The sequence below is a fragment of the Pteropus medius genome, unplaced genomic scaffold (genome assembly GCF_902729225.1).
Source record: "Pteropus medius unplaced genomic scaffold, Ma_sr-lr_union100, whole genome shotgun sequence".
Classification (NCBI taxonomy): domain Eukaryota; kingdom Metazoa; phylum Chordata; class Mammalia; order Chiroptera; family Pteropodidae; genus Pteropus; species Pteropus medius.
Genome location: NW_024349802.1, coordinates 29577058 through 29591181, shown reverse-complemented (window position 1 = coordinate 29591181; position 14124 = coordinate 29577058). Strand labels below are relative to the sequence as shown.

Below are 14124 nucleotides of genomic sequence, written 5' to 3'. Positions count from 1 at the left end.
TTCCCTTCTGGTTTATTGTCTTAAACAACAACAGCAACAACAAACTATTTAGGCCTCAGAAATTATGAAATTAGCATTGATATTACACTAGAATTTAATGTAAGGTCCCTATTCAAATATCACCAGTTAACCCTAACACTGTCCTTTATAGCAAAAAGAGCAAATCCAAGATCACAAGACAATTAGACGTGTAAGAGATTTATTAGGGGGAAAAAAAACTGTGAAAGATAAAGGAGGAAAAGTAGGTGGGGAGAGCTTCAGGCCATAACATCTGTGAAAGGAGAGAGGGAAGGAAGTATTAAGAAGGAAGAGCTTCTGACTACAGCACAATTCTGAGAAAATGTTGGACAGGCCAGTGAGTGGTCTTTGAGACTGGGTGTCCTGTTAAAGAAATCCTATGTTGAGTAAAACGAATCCAGTACCAGTATCCCTGCTGTGCTGTCATGGGAATGTGGATTGGTGAATACTGCAGTAGATCCAAGGGGGCAGCAGGTGGATGCTATCAATCAGCTATACTCCCCACAGCATGTCCTCTTGAAGGGGAGTATGAGCCAGACACCTTCACAGCCCATCGCATGCATAGCATTTGGCTGTGATGTCTCTTTAACATCTTCAGTCACAAACAGTTTCTAATGTTTGTTTTTCATGACCTTGACAGTTTGTTTGTTTTAGTACAGGCCAGTTAATTTGTAAAATGTCTCTCAATTTGACTAGTGTTTTCTTATTAGTTACGTATTTTTTGTCAGGGATATCGCAAAAATGGTGTTGTGTTCTTTTATCAGGGAGCACACACTGTCAATTTGTCATATTACTGGTAGAGTTAAATTTGATCAATAAATGAAGGTAATGGCTGCTAAGTTTCTCCACTATAAAGTTATTTTTTCCTTACAATTAATAATTATTCTCTGTTACTATCCAGTTTCTTGCTAAACTTTTACCTACTGTTTTGATGTCCATTGGTGATTCTTGCCTAAATCATTATTACTATGATGGTTACCAAATGATGACTTTCTAATTCCATCATTCCATCTACATTATTACTTGACATTACACTTCAAAGAAGCTCTCCTTTCTTGCTATTTATTCAACCATTCATGTATTTATATAGTATGGGCTCATGGATTTTTGTGCTATTCAATAGTAATTTTATTCAATGCTCAACGTATAACAATTTAGACTATTGGGAGCCACTTCAAGTTGTTTCTATGTCTCTTTAACATATCTGTATTATTCTTTGAGAATTTTCTTGTTGCTTTCATCTCTGTATCGCAAGACTCAGCTCAGGGAGCCAGACCAACAGTCAGTGAGCAACCACGAACATTTCACGAAGTGAGTAACTGCAGAAACCCTTTAGACAAAGCCAGTAGCATAGCTTTTTGGGGTTCAGGTTCATTTAGCAAGTTGGTATTCAATGCCTCTTCTGTTATTTATTCTTAGTGGTTCTTGAAGGCCTTTTTACTTTTCTCATAGTCTTATATTCCTGATTTTAAGCATTCTTAGCAAACTGGGAATGGATATAGGTGTCTTTAACTTGATATATCAGAAATCTTCAGCAAAAAAAATACTTAGTAGTGAAGGATTAGAATCATTCCCATTAAAATTAGAAAAGAGACCTTATTTTCAATATGTTATTGATCACAGGCAGTGCAATGATATACAAAAGAGAAATAAGTATATATACTAAAGAGAGAAAGACAAAAGTATCAATATGATCGTCTACCTAGAAAATACAAAAGAAAAATTAAGCAATTAAGACTAACAAGAGTTTAGCAAGGTGACCAGCTACGAGAGTAAGAAAAACAATAAAAACAAAAAACTGGAGAAATTTTCAATCTCATTATAAACTAAATAAATGTGAATTAAAACGATGCCTAACAAATCATTATCAATTTTTAAAATTTAGTGGTATAATCTTTTAAGAAGAGATTTGGCAACAGGAACTAAAATAGGTCCATCCTTTGGCATTTGCTTAAACTCCATCCTAAAAAATATTCTAAGGCATATAAAAAGACAGATGTATACAGATGGTCATAGACTAATTTTATAGAAAAATCTGTAAAACATCTAATGCCCAGCAAGAGAGGGAATGAGTTAACCAAAGAATCATATATTGGCTTAAAGAAATACTGGATTTTATCATTAAAAGATCTTTAAAGTCTCTGTAATAACACTGAATGCGTATTAAATAAGTGAAAATCAAGACAAAATTTTTATGCTTGATGTAATGACTACCTAAAAATGCAAGAAGTGCAGAATACTCAGGAATTCAGACTCTTGAGTTGAAAGGTTGTGACTTCAAATCCCAGGGCTATCACTTCCTAGCTATATCACCTTGGCCAAATTATTTAATTTGCCTCAGTTTCCTCACTTGTAAAATAAATTTAGTAATAGTTCCTGACTCATAGGGTTGCTTATGAGAGCAAATGAGTTAATACCTGAAAAGCTCTGTGAATAGTGATGTCGATATAGTAAGCTGCCAATGTTAATATGAATGTAGCATAGTGCTAGTAGGCATTGTGCTAGGATGATAAGATTACGAGTGTTTTCTATTCTTTTTCTAAATTTTCTATAGTGTTATTATATTTGTTTTATTGTAAAAATGGATTTTTTAATATTAAAAATGATTTTTAAGAGCCTTATTTCTAGTCAATGCTAATCTCTCTTCTTGCCTCTGATCCCAGTTCCACTCACTCCCTCCTTATCTAGGATCTGGTTCCACCCATTATCTCCTTCGTGGCATCTCAAACTCCTCTACTGATTCGCTAAATAAATAAAATAATTCCTGAATAGAATATTTACTTCCTTTTATTCATTGTTATATTTCTTAGAGGAAAAAAATTTCATAATAGCTTTCTCCAATTCTAATTTCCTATTTGTTCTTCATTATATTGGAATTTGAACTCTACCTTCCTTACACCATTCTAACAATATTGCTGATTGTCTTACTGTCCAAAGCTAACTAATCTCTTTCCTATTTCCCCTATCAGAGATATTTTAACATTATTAGCCACTTTCTCCTGGACTTAGTTCCCTTGCTAAGACATTTAAAAGGAGGATGTGAGATGTAGGAGGAAGCAGAGGTTTTAGAATCGCCTGTGTTGGAAACCAGAAGCTATTATCCGCTTGTGTGTGAGATCAGGTCTGAAGCCATAGACTGCAGAACCAATCCAGAAAGGAGAAGCAGGTGTGGTCAAGTGAAAGAGTGGCTGGAGAAATCCAGTAAGGGAACCAGAAAGCAAAATAGGTCAAGGACAAAAGAACACCCTGAGTCCCAAGGGGAACAAAAAAGTCTGTAGACACAGATAAAATTCTGCAGAATCTCTATGACTATTTCAGCTGAATTGTACTCTCAAATCTCAGTGTGCAGAATCTTTTATTCTCATAATACCTTAAGAATGTTTCCTTTATATTCCTCAATACTACCCTCTCAAACTTACCTTTCTTCTCTGACTGCTCCCTCCCTCATTTAATCATCCAGCCTTCCTTCCATTTATCAAATATATATTTACTGAATGAGCATTATATGCCAGGTATTGTGATATGCCAATAAAGCTACATGATAAATAAGATAAAATTCTTGTCCTCAAGAACTCACCTATTGACATATCTTTCTCTGACCACCTCATAAATGTGTTACCCAAGGTTCTTGCCTAGCCTTTCTTCTCCCATCCCCACCTATGGCTCCAATGGTCTCACCTTACCAACTGTTGTCTCCTTGGCTTCTTCATCCAATATCCTGCAGATATCTCAAACTCAGGATGGCCAACACCAGATTCATTTGCCATCAAAATGAAAGAGAACATTATCAACCTAGAAACTCCTAAATCATCCATCAACTTCTCTTTCAACACATAGATCCACAAATGGATGGCAATTCTTAACAATATCATTTCCTTAAAAAAAGCTCTCAAAACTGCATTCTCCTCTCTATTCTTTCCAACTCTACATTAATTTCAAGCCATCATTACTTTGGACTAGCCTTCTAACTTTTTCCTGTCATCAATATCTTTCCCTTCCAGTCCATCATTACTACTGATATCAGAATAATCTTTCTAAAAGAAAATTTTCTTTCTTTCCATATTGAGATCCACCACTCCTTCTATATCCACATTTTATCTCTGCGCTTTGGATCTTTAGATGTCTTCCACATATTTTTTCTTCATCTCTTAACACCATGCTGACTAAACAGAATTGCTTCTATCTCCCACACACAAGAAGCTTTGGCCATGCTCTATATCTTTCTTTGCCCAAGATGCTCTAACTCTTTTTTCTATCTGACAAGTACTGACACCTTTCAAGATTAGCTTTAATGTTACTTGCTCTGTGAAGCCTTTCCCATCTCCTACAGAGCTCTCCAATCTTTCTATTGAGCTCCGTGCTTAGAGGTATATATTTATTATGGAAGAATCATGTTTGTTTTCTATTCATTTCAAAATTTATATAATATTTATTTTGTTATCTGTCTCCAAACACTGGAGTGAATGCATAAACCTAGAGAGTAGGAACCTTGTGCGCTTCCTTTCATATTGCCCTGTACCAGACATAATGGTTACCACAAGTCTGAAAGAATGAATAACTCACAGAATAAATAACGAATGGAAAAAAAAATACATGAATATTAGGATACAACATGTATCTCAGTGCGGGGATTTAGAAAAATGCATATTGAGGAACAAAATAAAGGTCAAAGGAGAAAACAAGGAAAAATCAAGAGAAATCATTAGTGTGCACAGAAAACAAAGCTGACATCTAGAAAGCGCAGCAGAGAATCAGACAATACCAGACAAAGGAACAGCTGGAAAGAGTCCAATAGGACAATAAATATCAGAATCCCAATGAAATCTTTGCAATTTGACTCCACAAATCCAAACAAGTCTCATCAGTTCATAATCTCTAGAAAGACCTGGCTATATATAGTAGTTCATTAGGAAAGTATTAGAAAAAAACTTACACTTGGCCAACAAGGCATTCGATCAAAAAACTTCCCAGAGTATATAGGTCTGATTCGATCTGGGGATTCCACTCCTGGTTCAATGTTTTCATCCTCCTTTTCTTCTTTAGGTTGTTGGGCAAACTGGTACTCAGGAGGTTCTATCACCAAGCCCATTTGGGGTTCTGTATCCTTCATTTCATTTGGCTCCTCTGCTTGAGGTAGCCCAATGTCCACCTGCACAGGAGGATTCATCTCTGCACTGGGTTTCATCACCACACAAGTCGACTCTTTTTCCAGTTCCTGCTTGGGTTCCACACCCACAACTGGCTGCGTCTCCACTGAAGCCCCTAATCTTTCAGAGGCACCTGCCACAGGACCTCTCCTGCTCCCTAGAACCTGTGGACTTTCACACACCATGCCCAAAGGAGGCCGTATTATCTTTCCAGAACATCCTGCCAGAAGACACTCATTTTCTAAGCCCACTCTTCCTGGCAGCATATCCAGTGAAGGTTTCGATTCCTGTGAGGATGAGACCCTGTTGACTCTTAAATTACTCCCCTCCATAAGGGTGCTAGAAATATTCTGTGTTTTTAATCTCATTTCAAGCTCTTTGCTCAATGGAGATTTTGTTTCTGGTGGTGCCATCCTCTCTTCATATTTATTACTAACCAAGAGGCTCTCCTCCCATGGGGGACTTCTTTTTCCTAATCCCATTCTGGGACCCCACTCCATGGGAGATTTTGTTCCTATGAAGACGCTCCTCTCTCCTAAATCATCCTTTCCTTCATGGGTGAATCCGACCTCCATGCTCAAGGGAGATTTCCTCTCAGACGCCCTCATTCCTCCAAGGGCATTCATCTTTAAGGGGAAAGCTGCACCTGGCTCGAGGGAAGTTCCCAATTCCTTGGGGGGCTCCAACCCATGGGGGGACCCCACTCTCACAAAAGAGCACATCTCCTCCACTTTCCACTGCTTTCTGCCTACCACTTAACACCCAGCGGAGTTCAGAAAAAAAAGGAGATAGAGGTCTGTTTACACGGTTACCTAGGAAACGGGGGCGTGGCTTGGTGGGCAATTCTTTCACTGACGGATCCCCGCCCCTCTCTCTTCCACTTTCTCCTGTCTCGGATTTCTCTCCCTCCTCCCTACTCTCTCCCTCTCCTTCTTTCTTTCCCTTTCACTCCGATTGTTCCCTTCTCTCTTCCTCCACCTTCTTTACTAGATTTGGAGGGCAAGAAAATTTAAAGGATGTGGTCTTGAACACTAGAGCAAACGCTTAACAACTTCTCTTTGGTTTCCCAAGCAATGCAGTCCCTTTCGGATGGGTTCAGCCATTCGCATCCTCCTGGCCATTGACCTGGTGATCAGGAAATAAACACCCTTGTGCAAGTACATTCACATTGCATTTAGTTTTTTTTTATTTTTTAAACACCTACAGCACCTGGTCTTCCTAGGTGGTCTCCTATCCAAGTACTAACCAGGCCCCACCCTGCTTAGCGCATTTAGTTTTTTTAGCGCTAAAGAACTATTTTAAATTCTGTAAAGTTATATTTTAAATTCTATAAAGTTATATTAGTCTTTGAGAACACACTTTAATAACTAGGATTTAAATAGCATTTAAAGTAAATATATTAAAGTTTGAGATGTGTTACACAATAATGTATATTGCATTTTTAAAATATTGTGGCAAATTCAAATTTTGTTTTTAAGTATGGAATTTTCTTCTAATTGGAGTTACATTCTGTCAGGTTTTGATGAAAGTGTATTTGGTGAATATTTGTCATGTTCTGCAGATATAGGGGACATAGAACATCTAGCTTAGAACTTGAAAAGAATCAATAGGATTCCCGTCTTTTTAAGAATTGCATGAAAAACTTGTAAAATCCAAAAATAATTTTAAGTGATTATGAGATAAAACTATGTACTGCAACTTTCTAGTTAATATAAATATTCTTCTCCCTCTAAGCACTTGAGTCAGTAATGTGTAAATCAAGGTATGATTGTATAAGTATTCATTCAGTTCTTTCATTTTATATCTATTGAGTCTCTTATGTCAGTTATGGGAATATAATGGAATATAAACCAATTCCTATTTCACAAAATTTATATTCTAGCGGGGATAAATCACCAAACGAATTAATAAATAAGGTCATTTCACATACTGACAACCGTCATGAAGAAAACAGAATGCTCTGATGTGGAGGGAAGCTACTTTAGAATTGATGTGCTCAGAAGTCAACTAAAGTCAATTGGGCAATTGGTAGATAATATTTGAGCTGAGGCTTGCATGATGCCCTGCAAAGACAGCTTTTTTAAATGACTGGCTCAAGTGTCTATAGCCTCTTTCTCACTGCCTTGCCACCGTGCCTACAATTCCTTCTTAGAATTACCTTTTGGTTTGTCTCCAGACCAGCCGAGTTAAAAGTAAATGTTACCATTCATTACCACCTATGCAAATATTTATTCTTCAAATACACAATGGAGGAAAGATACCTTGGAAGAGAAGGTCGAAAATATGGCAAAAGATATGGGGTACTGTGATGACTGAGAGAGGTGTTGGAAATTTGTGAGTGGGTGTTTAGAGATTTAAGGGCAAAGCAACACTAAAGACAGTGTTCATATCTTTGTGACTTTAAGGCCCATCCATATTGTAGCTTTCTTAAAAATTTATATCAACTAGTAGGATCCCACTAAAATGTAGACAATTGAGTCCTCATCAGCTATCTGGAGTTGGCGAGGGGCGCGGGGAGGCCGCGGGAAACAGGTACATTATGAGTGGCAATATAAAAGCAAACCTTTACTCCGCATTTCAATCTCACCAAAATTATTATTGGATCTTAGAAGTGTTAGCCACTGGAGCAGCACTCTCCCACACAAACATTACAACTAAACTATAAAATATTGTGGAATATATTTTTGAAGGTGAATTAAAAAAACAAAATTGGTAGAAAGAAATGAATGAAGAAGCAATATCCTAGCATGATGAAATGAATTCCTGGTAATTTATAACTATCAGTATCCATGTGCTATTTGTGAGCTCTTAGGTCAAATGTTCACCATTGAAATGTAAGTTCACAAGTATTTTGGGGGTCTCTATTATATCAATCAAAGGTCCTCTGTGAGGAATTGAAATGATGAATACAGTGTAAAGTATAAAGAATGGATTGAAAAAGCAAGAGTGTGCATTAATTCCAGTTTATGTACATACTATTATCGTCCAAGCATTGGGATTAGAATTTAGTTTGGGGGATTAGAGAATTGTTGGTGATAGAACAATGGTTTACGAGGGAAAGAAGGAAGAGTTGTAGATGATTCCACGATTCAAGTCCAGGTGATTAGGAGGCTATTAATACTAGTCACCAAAATGAAGCAGGTTTGAGGTGGTATTGGTTTAGTTGTGTTCATACTGTTGACATACCAAAACTGATGTGACATATCCTGTTTCCTGATTCTCCTAGGGATTGTCCAAGAGGTATAATTATGACTAACATATCACATTGGAACAACCCCATGGGGATAAAGTGCCACAGATACCATTTACGTATGACACATTATGCTCATCTGGTTAGTAAGTGGGAAGTCGATCCGAAAGACTGGCTGTTCAAGAGTTCAAATCATCTTCGTTGCATAACATTGACTGAGCAACCACAGACTATCTTACCCCATGTACACATCATAGACGATCAATATTGATGTCCTCACAACAGTGCTATAATGGTAAACTATATACTGGAAAGCAGTCATTATCCTGAGGGAAAATCAATTAACTTTTTACCAAATTACAAATTTGTTTTGTTTTGTTTCAGATGCTTGGCCAAATACTCTCTTGTGTGAGATTTATTCAAAGCAGCCTGTTTTATGCAGGTCTGCAGTGGAGGGTAATAAATGTTTTAGGTTCTTTCACTGGAATCCAGCTTGAGAATTCAGGTTCTGGGGCCAGCCTGCAGATTAAAATACGATTTCATCGCCAACTCCGCGGTTATTTTGGACAAGTTACACAATCTCTGTTCCTCAAATTCTTTAACTGTGAAACTGCACGCCTCATTCATTAATCCCATAAACATGACTGAAGACTCCTGCCAGGCACTGTGCTAGACAGCGGCGAGGACCACCTCGGATAACTCTCGCCCAGAGTTTAGCACGGTAACTCAGGAAGGGAAACTGAATAAAGCTATTATTTTAGGATTTGCCCCACCCCACCAAAACAGTAAACTCTCAATAAAAGCAAGTTATTAAGATTTCCTGCCTAAAGATGTCTTATCCTCCTCCCTGGAGTCAATACCAGTTACTGCCTTTATCGATCCACCCAGCCCCAAGGACATCCTGCTAGACAGTCCCCTCAAGCCCCATAGCCGGGTGGCCGGAGTTGGGACGTTGCAGTATAGGATAAAGGAGACCGTGAGCAAATATTCCCAGCGGAAACTTCGCCGCCGCGCAAAGGCCGGGCGCGACAAACACGGGTCCTCTCAGGGTTCCCCGAAAGCCGCGCGGTAATGGAGCTTTCCCCGCCCCCGGCTGCAGGGAACCCAAGACCGCCGCCCAGATAACAATGGCGCGGGCGAGGGAGGCGGTGGAATTGCAGGGGTCACATGACACACCTCACCGGCCCCGCGACCAGCTCTGACGCGGAGAGCTTTGAGAGGGGGCAGGGGAGCGGATGGAGCGGTCAGGCTGGCGACGACGGGAAGTGACGACGGGGCGTAGTTCCCTACGTGCAGCGACGTGGCGGCGAGGCCGGCGTCGGCCGGCGGAAGTGGCTCCCGCGCTGGGACTTGTGTGTTTGTGTTTTGGTTCGCGAAGGAGCCGGCGGCTGGCCTGAGGGGAGGAGGCAGAGGCGGGAGGAGGAGGGAGAATTAGTGGGAACTCGAGTGGCGGCGGCAGAGGAGGAGGAGGGGAGAAAGGGCAGAGGAAGGCGGAGCGGAGAGAGGCGGAGACGGAGCCCGACGGGGGTGGCACCACGGCACGAGCCCCGCACCGTCCAGTCTGAGGGGAGCGGCGCGAGGAGGAGACGTGCCGCTGCCAAAGCCACAGCTTTCCCACTGGCTACGCCTGGGACCTGCAGCCACTAAGCTTCCGCCCCGCGGCTCCGCGTGCTGTGGTCTCAGGTAACCAAACCGTCTCGCCCCCTGCCTGGGGCGGGCCAGGACCCCAGGTTATCCGCGGTCTCCGGTCTGCCCGGCATTGAGTCCCCCGCCTCTTCTCCCTCACGCGCGGGAGTGTCCTGGACCGGAGAGCTGTCGAACGCGGCGTCTCGTCCTGCCGGCCCCGGTGACTCATCCTTCTAGAGGCTTCGGAGACCAGGATTTGTAGACTGGCTAAGGGAGCGACGGGTGTCACCCTCTTCCCTTCCCAAGATGGCGCCGTGAGAGAGTATAAGAGGCCGCGGTTCCGCCTGGCCCCTGCCCTGGCAGGCTTGGAGGGAGGGGGTTTCTCAGCCAAAGCCAGGCCAGATTCAAGGGAAGAGGACGGGAAAGATGGCCAAGTGGACTCGAGGGTCCCGCTTGTTTGGGCGATCTGGAGTTCGGTATTAGTTATTCAGGTGCTCTCCAAGGGGGAACTGGGGCCTACAGCAGGTGTGAATTTGGGAGCTCCGCCTACCTTCGACTTCCAAAGACGGGTAATGGAGGGAGGAAGGAGGCTCGTCAAGGTAGGCTGTCTAGAGACCCTTGTCTCAACTAAGGAGAGTGGTGAACCGCAGCTTTAAAGAACTCTAGACAACTATGCTGTTAAAGACGCTCAGTGGGTAGAGATCATTAAACCTGCTCTCAGCTGTTCTCTTCCGTGGAAGCTGGTTAGCCCTGAGGATTTTAGACTTTTTAAGCTCCAAACGTCATAATTCACGTATTTGGTTTTTGTCTTTTGCTTAAATGGAGTCAAAGTGTTGAATCAGTTGCCTTTCACTTAACTAGCAGGGAAAAAACACTTCTCCACCGCTGGTAATTCAGAATAGCTCAGGAACTTTATTTTTAATGTAAAATGGAATAATATGAGCTCATAGGGTTGCTGTAAGCAAAATTCATAGAATAGTGCTTGGCACAAAATAAGGTTTAGTAAATGTTAGCTGCTGCTGTTACAGTTTGAGCAAAGAGCACTCACAAAGACTTTATACAATACCAGTTGTTTTCAAAAGATTAGAGTTCATTTTATGCAAAATCTTTGTTTTGCAAAAGTTTCCGTAGCGAATACAAATGCATGTATGCAATTTTTAACCTTAATGTTATGCTCACTGTATATTTACAATTAAATTTAGGTTTTTTTTTTTCTCTTTGAGAAAAGATGGGGGACCATATTCCAATAGCTTAAAACCTTGGAAGGCAAACCTAATCATGGGCTTTTTTTTTTTTTTTTTTTAATGGGAATCTGATGTTATTCCTGAAATTTTGGAAGTACCATGAAAGTTCAGAGCATGCTGTTCTTGATGATTAATTTAATTTGCTGTTTGATAATCTGACGATTGTAAAGTATTTCAGTTTCAATTGCTTTTGTGTATAATATTTGAAGGTGTGTTGTCACTTTTTCAGTCTACATGGCATTCTATTGATATTTGGTCATTATCTCATCAAAAGGCCTCTTTGCCAGTTTTCAGTCCCTACTATGTGTTAGTCACTGTGTTAGAGATTTTTTATATATATGCTCTCATTTAATTCTCACAGCAACTATGTAAGTTAGGTACCCTGGAAATAGAGACTTGTAAATGAAAGATATATCTCCAGCAGAAATTGATATAGCCAGCCAGAATAAAGCCCCCAAATCTGGTATGTTTTTAGGGAGGTTAGGAGGGTAGATGTGCTGGTTGGAGCATTTTTTTATTTTTGAAAAAAATTTTTAAAGACACAGAAGTAGGGAAAATAGTATAAGAAACTATCACCTACCTTCGATTTTCTTATGGCCAGTCTTGTTTTATTTACATCCCCATTGTTTGGAAGCAGTTCTGACATTTCATCTGTAAATATTTAACCATGTATAACTAAAAATTACAAACTCTTCAGAGGTGCTGTTTTTATAAGGCAGAGGTGATTTTATTGTCTCGAATGTAAGGTCTCTTGGATATGTGAATGAATTGTCAAGAGAGTTCTTATGTAAACTATTTCATGGAGGAGGCAAATTTCTTATGAGGTACCTAAATGAAATGTAATAGTAATTTTTAAGGAAGGAATCATCAGGTTTAATATTAGTAAGCACATGATCGGATTTTGGTTAAAGATGGGAAAAAACTTAAGATTGCTTTGTGACTGGATTGGGAAAGAGTTCTTTAAATGTTTACTAATTTCTTTGAGATTAAAAATTAGCGTTATTAGATAAGAAGACATAAAAGTTGCCATTTAGGCTAGTTTTTTCCAAATGTATTAAGTAGAAAATAATGATGTATTTAATTGATAGCCCAAAAACTCCAGAAAAGTATAGTAAGATACTAATAAACTCACCGTAAGGAAAACCACTACTGTTAACACTTCCATGTATGATGTACTTGAGCACATGAGGAAACAGTTTCAAGTCTTTTAGCTATTAGACACACAAACTTGGGAGCCTTAAAACATTTGTTGCTCCAGAATTACCATTAATTAAACAAAACCATGTAAATTTTAACAGAGACCTTTAAATAACAATAGCCAACATTTATTGAGCTTTTACATTCTAGGATCTGGTCTAAGAGCAGATCCATTCCAATTATTAACTTAATTTTCCTTAAAACTATTTTAACCCATACATGTGGTTCCAGAACTCGAACTCTTGAGTCCCCTCTCAGGTTGCCTAGGTTTGAAACTCAGCTCTGTCATAGAAACTATGTGACCTCAATTAAGTTACTTAACCTCTCTGCCTGTTTCCTCATTTTTAAGGATTGTAATACTCTAACTTTATAATTGTTGAGTGGCTGTGTTAAATACGTAAAACTACCTAGCAGAAAGATGAGTTTTTAAATAAAGGTTAGCTTTTTAAAAAGCCCTGAAAATTACAGCATGATTTTAGGCTCAAATCTTATGCCTTTACACTATTTCTTTACAAAGGTAGTATAGTAAACTAAATGGCATTTAGTGTCCAATAGAGGTTATAATTGTCATACAATAATATAGTCAAAATTTACTAAAGTAAATTTTAATATTAGATTCGTTTTACTGATTCGGATATTTAATTACTTCGTATTTGTTTCTTTATAGGTTTCTTTACCTCCAGAAAGAAAAAAATTGACACCTTGCATCCTGGAAGTTAATTTAAAAGACTGAAATTCGGGACTTCTTTCAAATTTGGACATGGCTAATCGAGGAGCAACAAGACCCAATGGGCCAAATACTGGAAATAAAATATGCCAGTTCAAACTAGTACTTCTGGGAGAGTCTGCTGTTGGCAAATCAAGCCTAGTGCTTCGTTTTGTGAAAGGCCAGTTTCATGAATTTCAAGAGAGTACCATCGGGGGTGAGATTTTCTTTTTTCCCTTCATTTAATTGAATCATACATTGGCACAAAAGGCTTTGCAGTTCCAGTTGTGTGATGATAAATAATTAAATAGGTCACCGAAGAAAAGAGCTGTTAGCAGACCTCAAGCTTTAAAATTTACCTTGATTTTTGTTAAAATTTACCTTGATTTTTTGTTTACCTTGATTTTTTTACATTTCGATTTCCTGGTTATCCCCAAGGTAGTTGTATGGAATCTAAAATGCAGATGTAAACATGAGTGGAATTAGTGTCTCAAGTAATAAGATTTGATTTGGTATCTATTTCTTGATAATGATTAGAAGCATCCTCAAATTAATACAAGTGTGTGCTGAATTATATTGACTTTAGAATGATGAAATTAGTGAGAATAAATAGTAAAAGGGTTAACCTTAAAAATCTAATTCTAAATAATTGAATTTTTTGAAAATTATCCTAATTTGTAAAATTCATTAAATTTTATTAACTTTATTTAAGAGTGCTCCTAGGGTGAGGGAAAAGAAAAAGTGAGTGATTAATGGAGAGGGACATGAAAGGAAAATGGGACCTGCAGAGAAAGATGAAAGAGGGGGAAGAAGTAAGAACTACATGCCTTGGTTTTGGTAGGACCAAGATGAGGGGAAAGTAAGATGCAGAATAAAGAGGAGGCAACTAACAGTTCAGAATTGGGGATAGAAGACAGCTTTAATAAGATTCACAATATTTTGCAAAGGGTATGCAGTACTATGTTTTTTTTTTTTTTAAGGTATAAATTTTTTTTA

The 14124-nt window shown here is 39.0% G+C and overlaps 2 protein-coding genes across 3 annotated transcripts in view; one reads left to right on the top strand and one right to left on the bottom strand.

The window, feature by feature from the left end:
• Positions 1-6253, bottom strand: part of EFHB (EF-hand domain family member B) — a 41390-nt gene extending 35137 nt beyond the window's left edge. Inside the window, exon 1 of the mRNA XM_039836782.1 lies at positions 4952-6253. Within this exon, the coding sequence (XP_039692716.1) occupies positions 4952-5887 (936 nt within the window). The 5' untranslated portion in view covers positions 5888-6253. The remainder of the gene's footprint in view (positions 1-4951) is intronic.
• Positions 6254-9640: 3387 nt separating this feature from the next.
• The window catches only part of RAB5A (RAB5A, member RAS oncogene family), a 31424-nt gene continuing 26940 nt past the window's right edge, over positions 9641-14124 (top strand). Inside the window, exons 1-2 of one of the 2 annotated variants that reach the window (XM_039836780.1) lie at positions 9641-10038; positions 13090-13345. In XM_039836780.1, the coding sequence (XP_039692714.1) occupies positions 13183-13345 (163 nt within the window). In that variant the 5' untranslated portion in view covers positions 9641-10038; positions 13090-13182. Of the gene's footprint in view, positions 10039-10108; positions 10581-13089; positions 13346-14124 lie in introns of those variants that run through there. The other variant, XM_039836781.1, reaches the window with a different exon arrangement.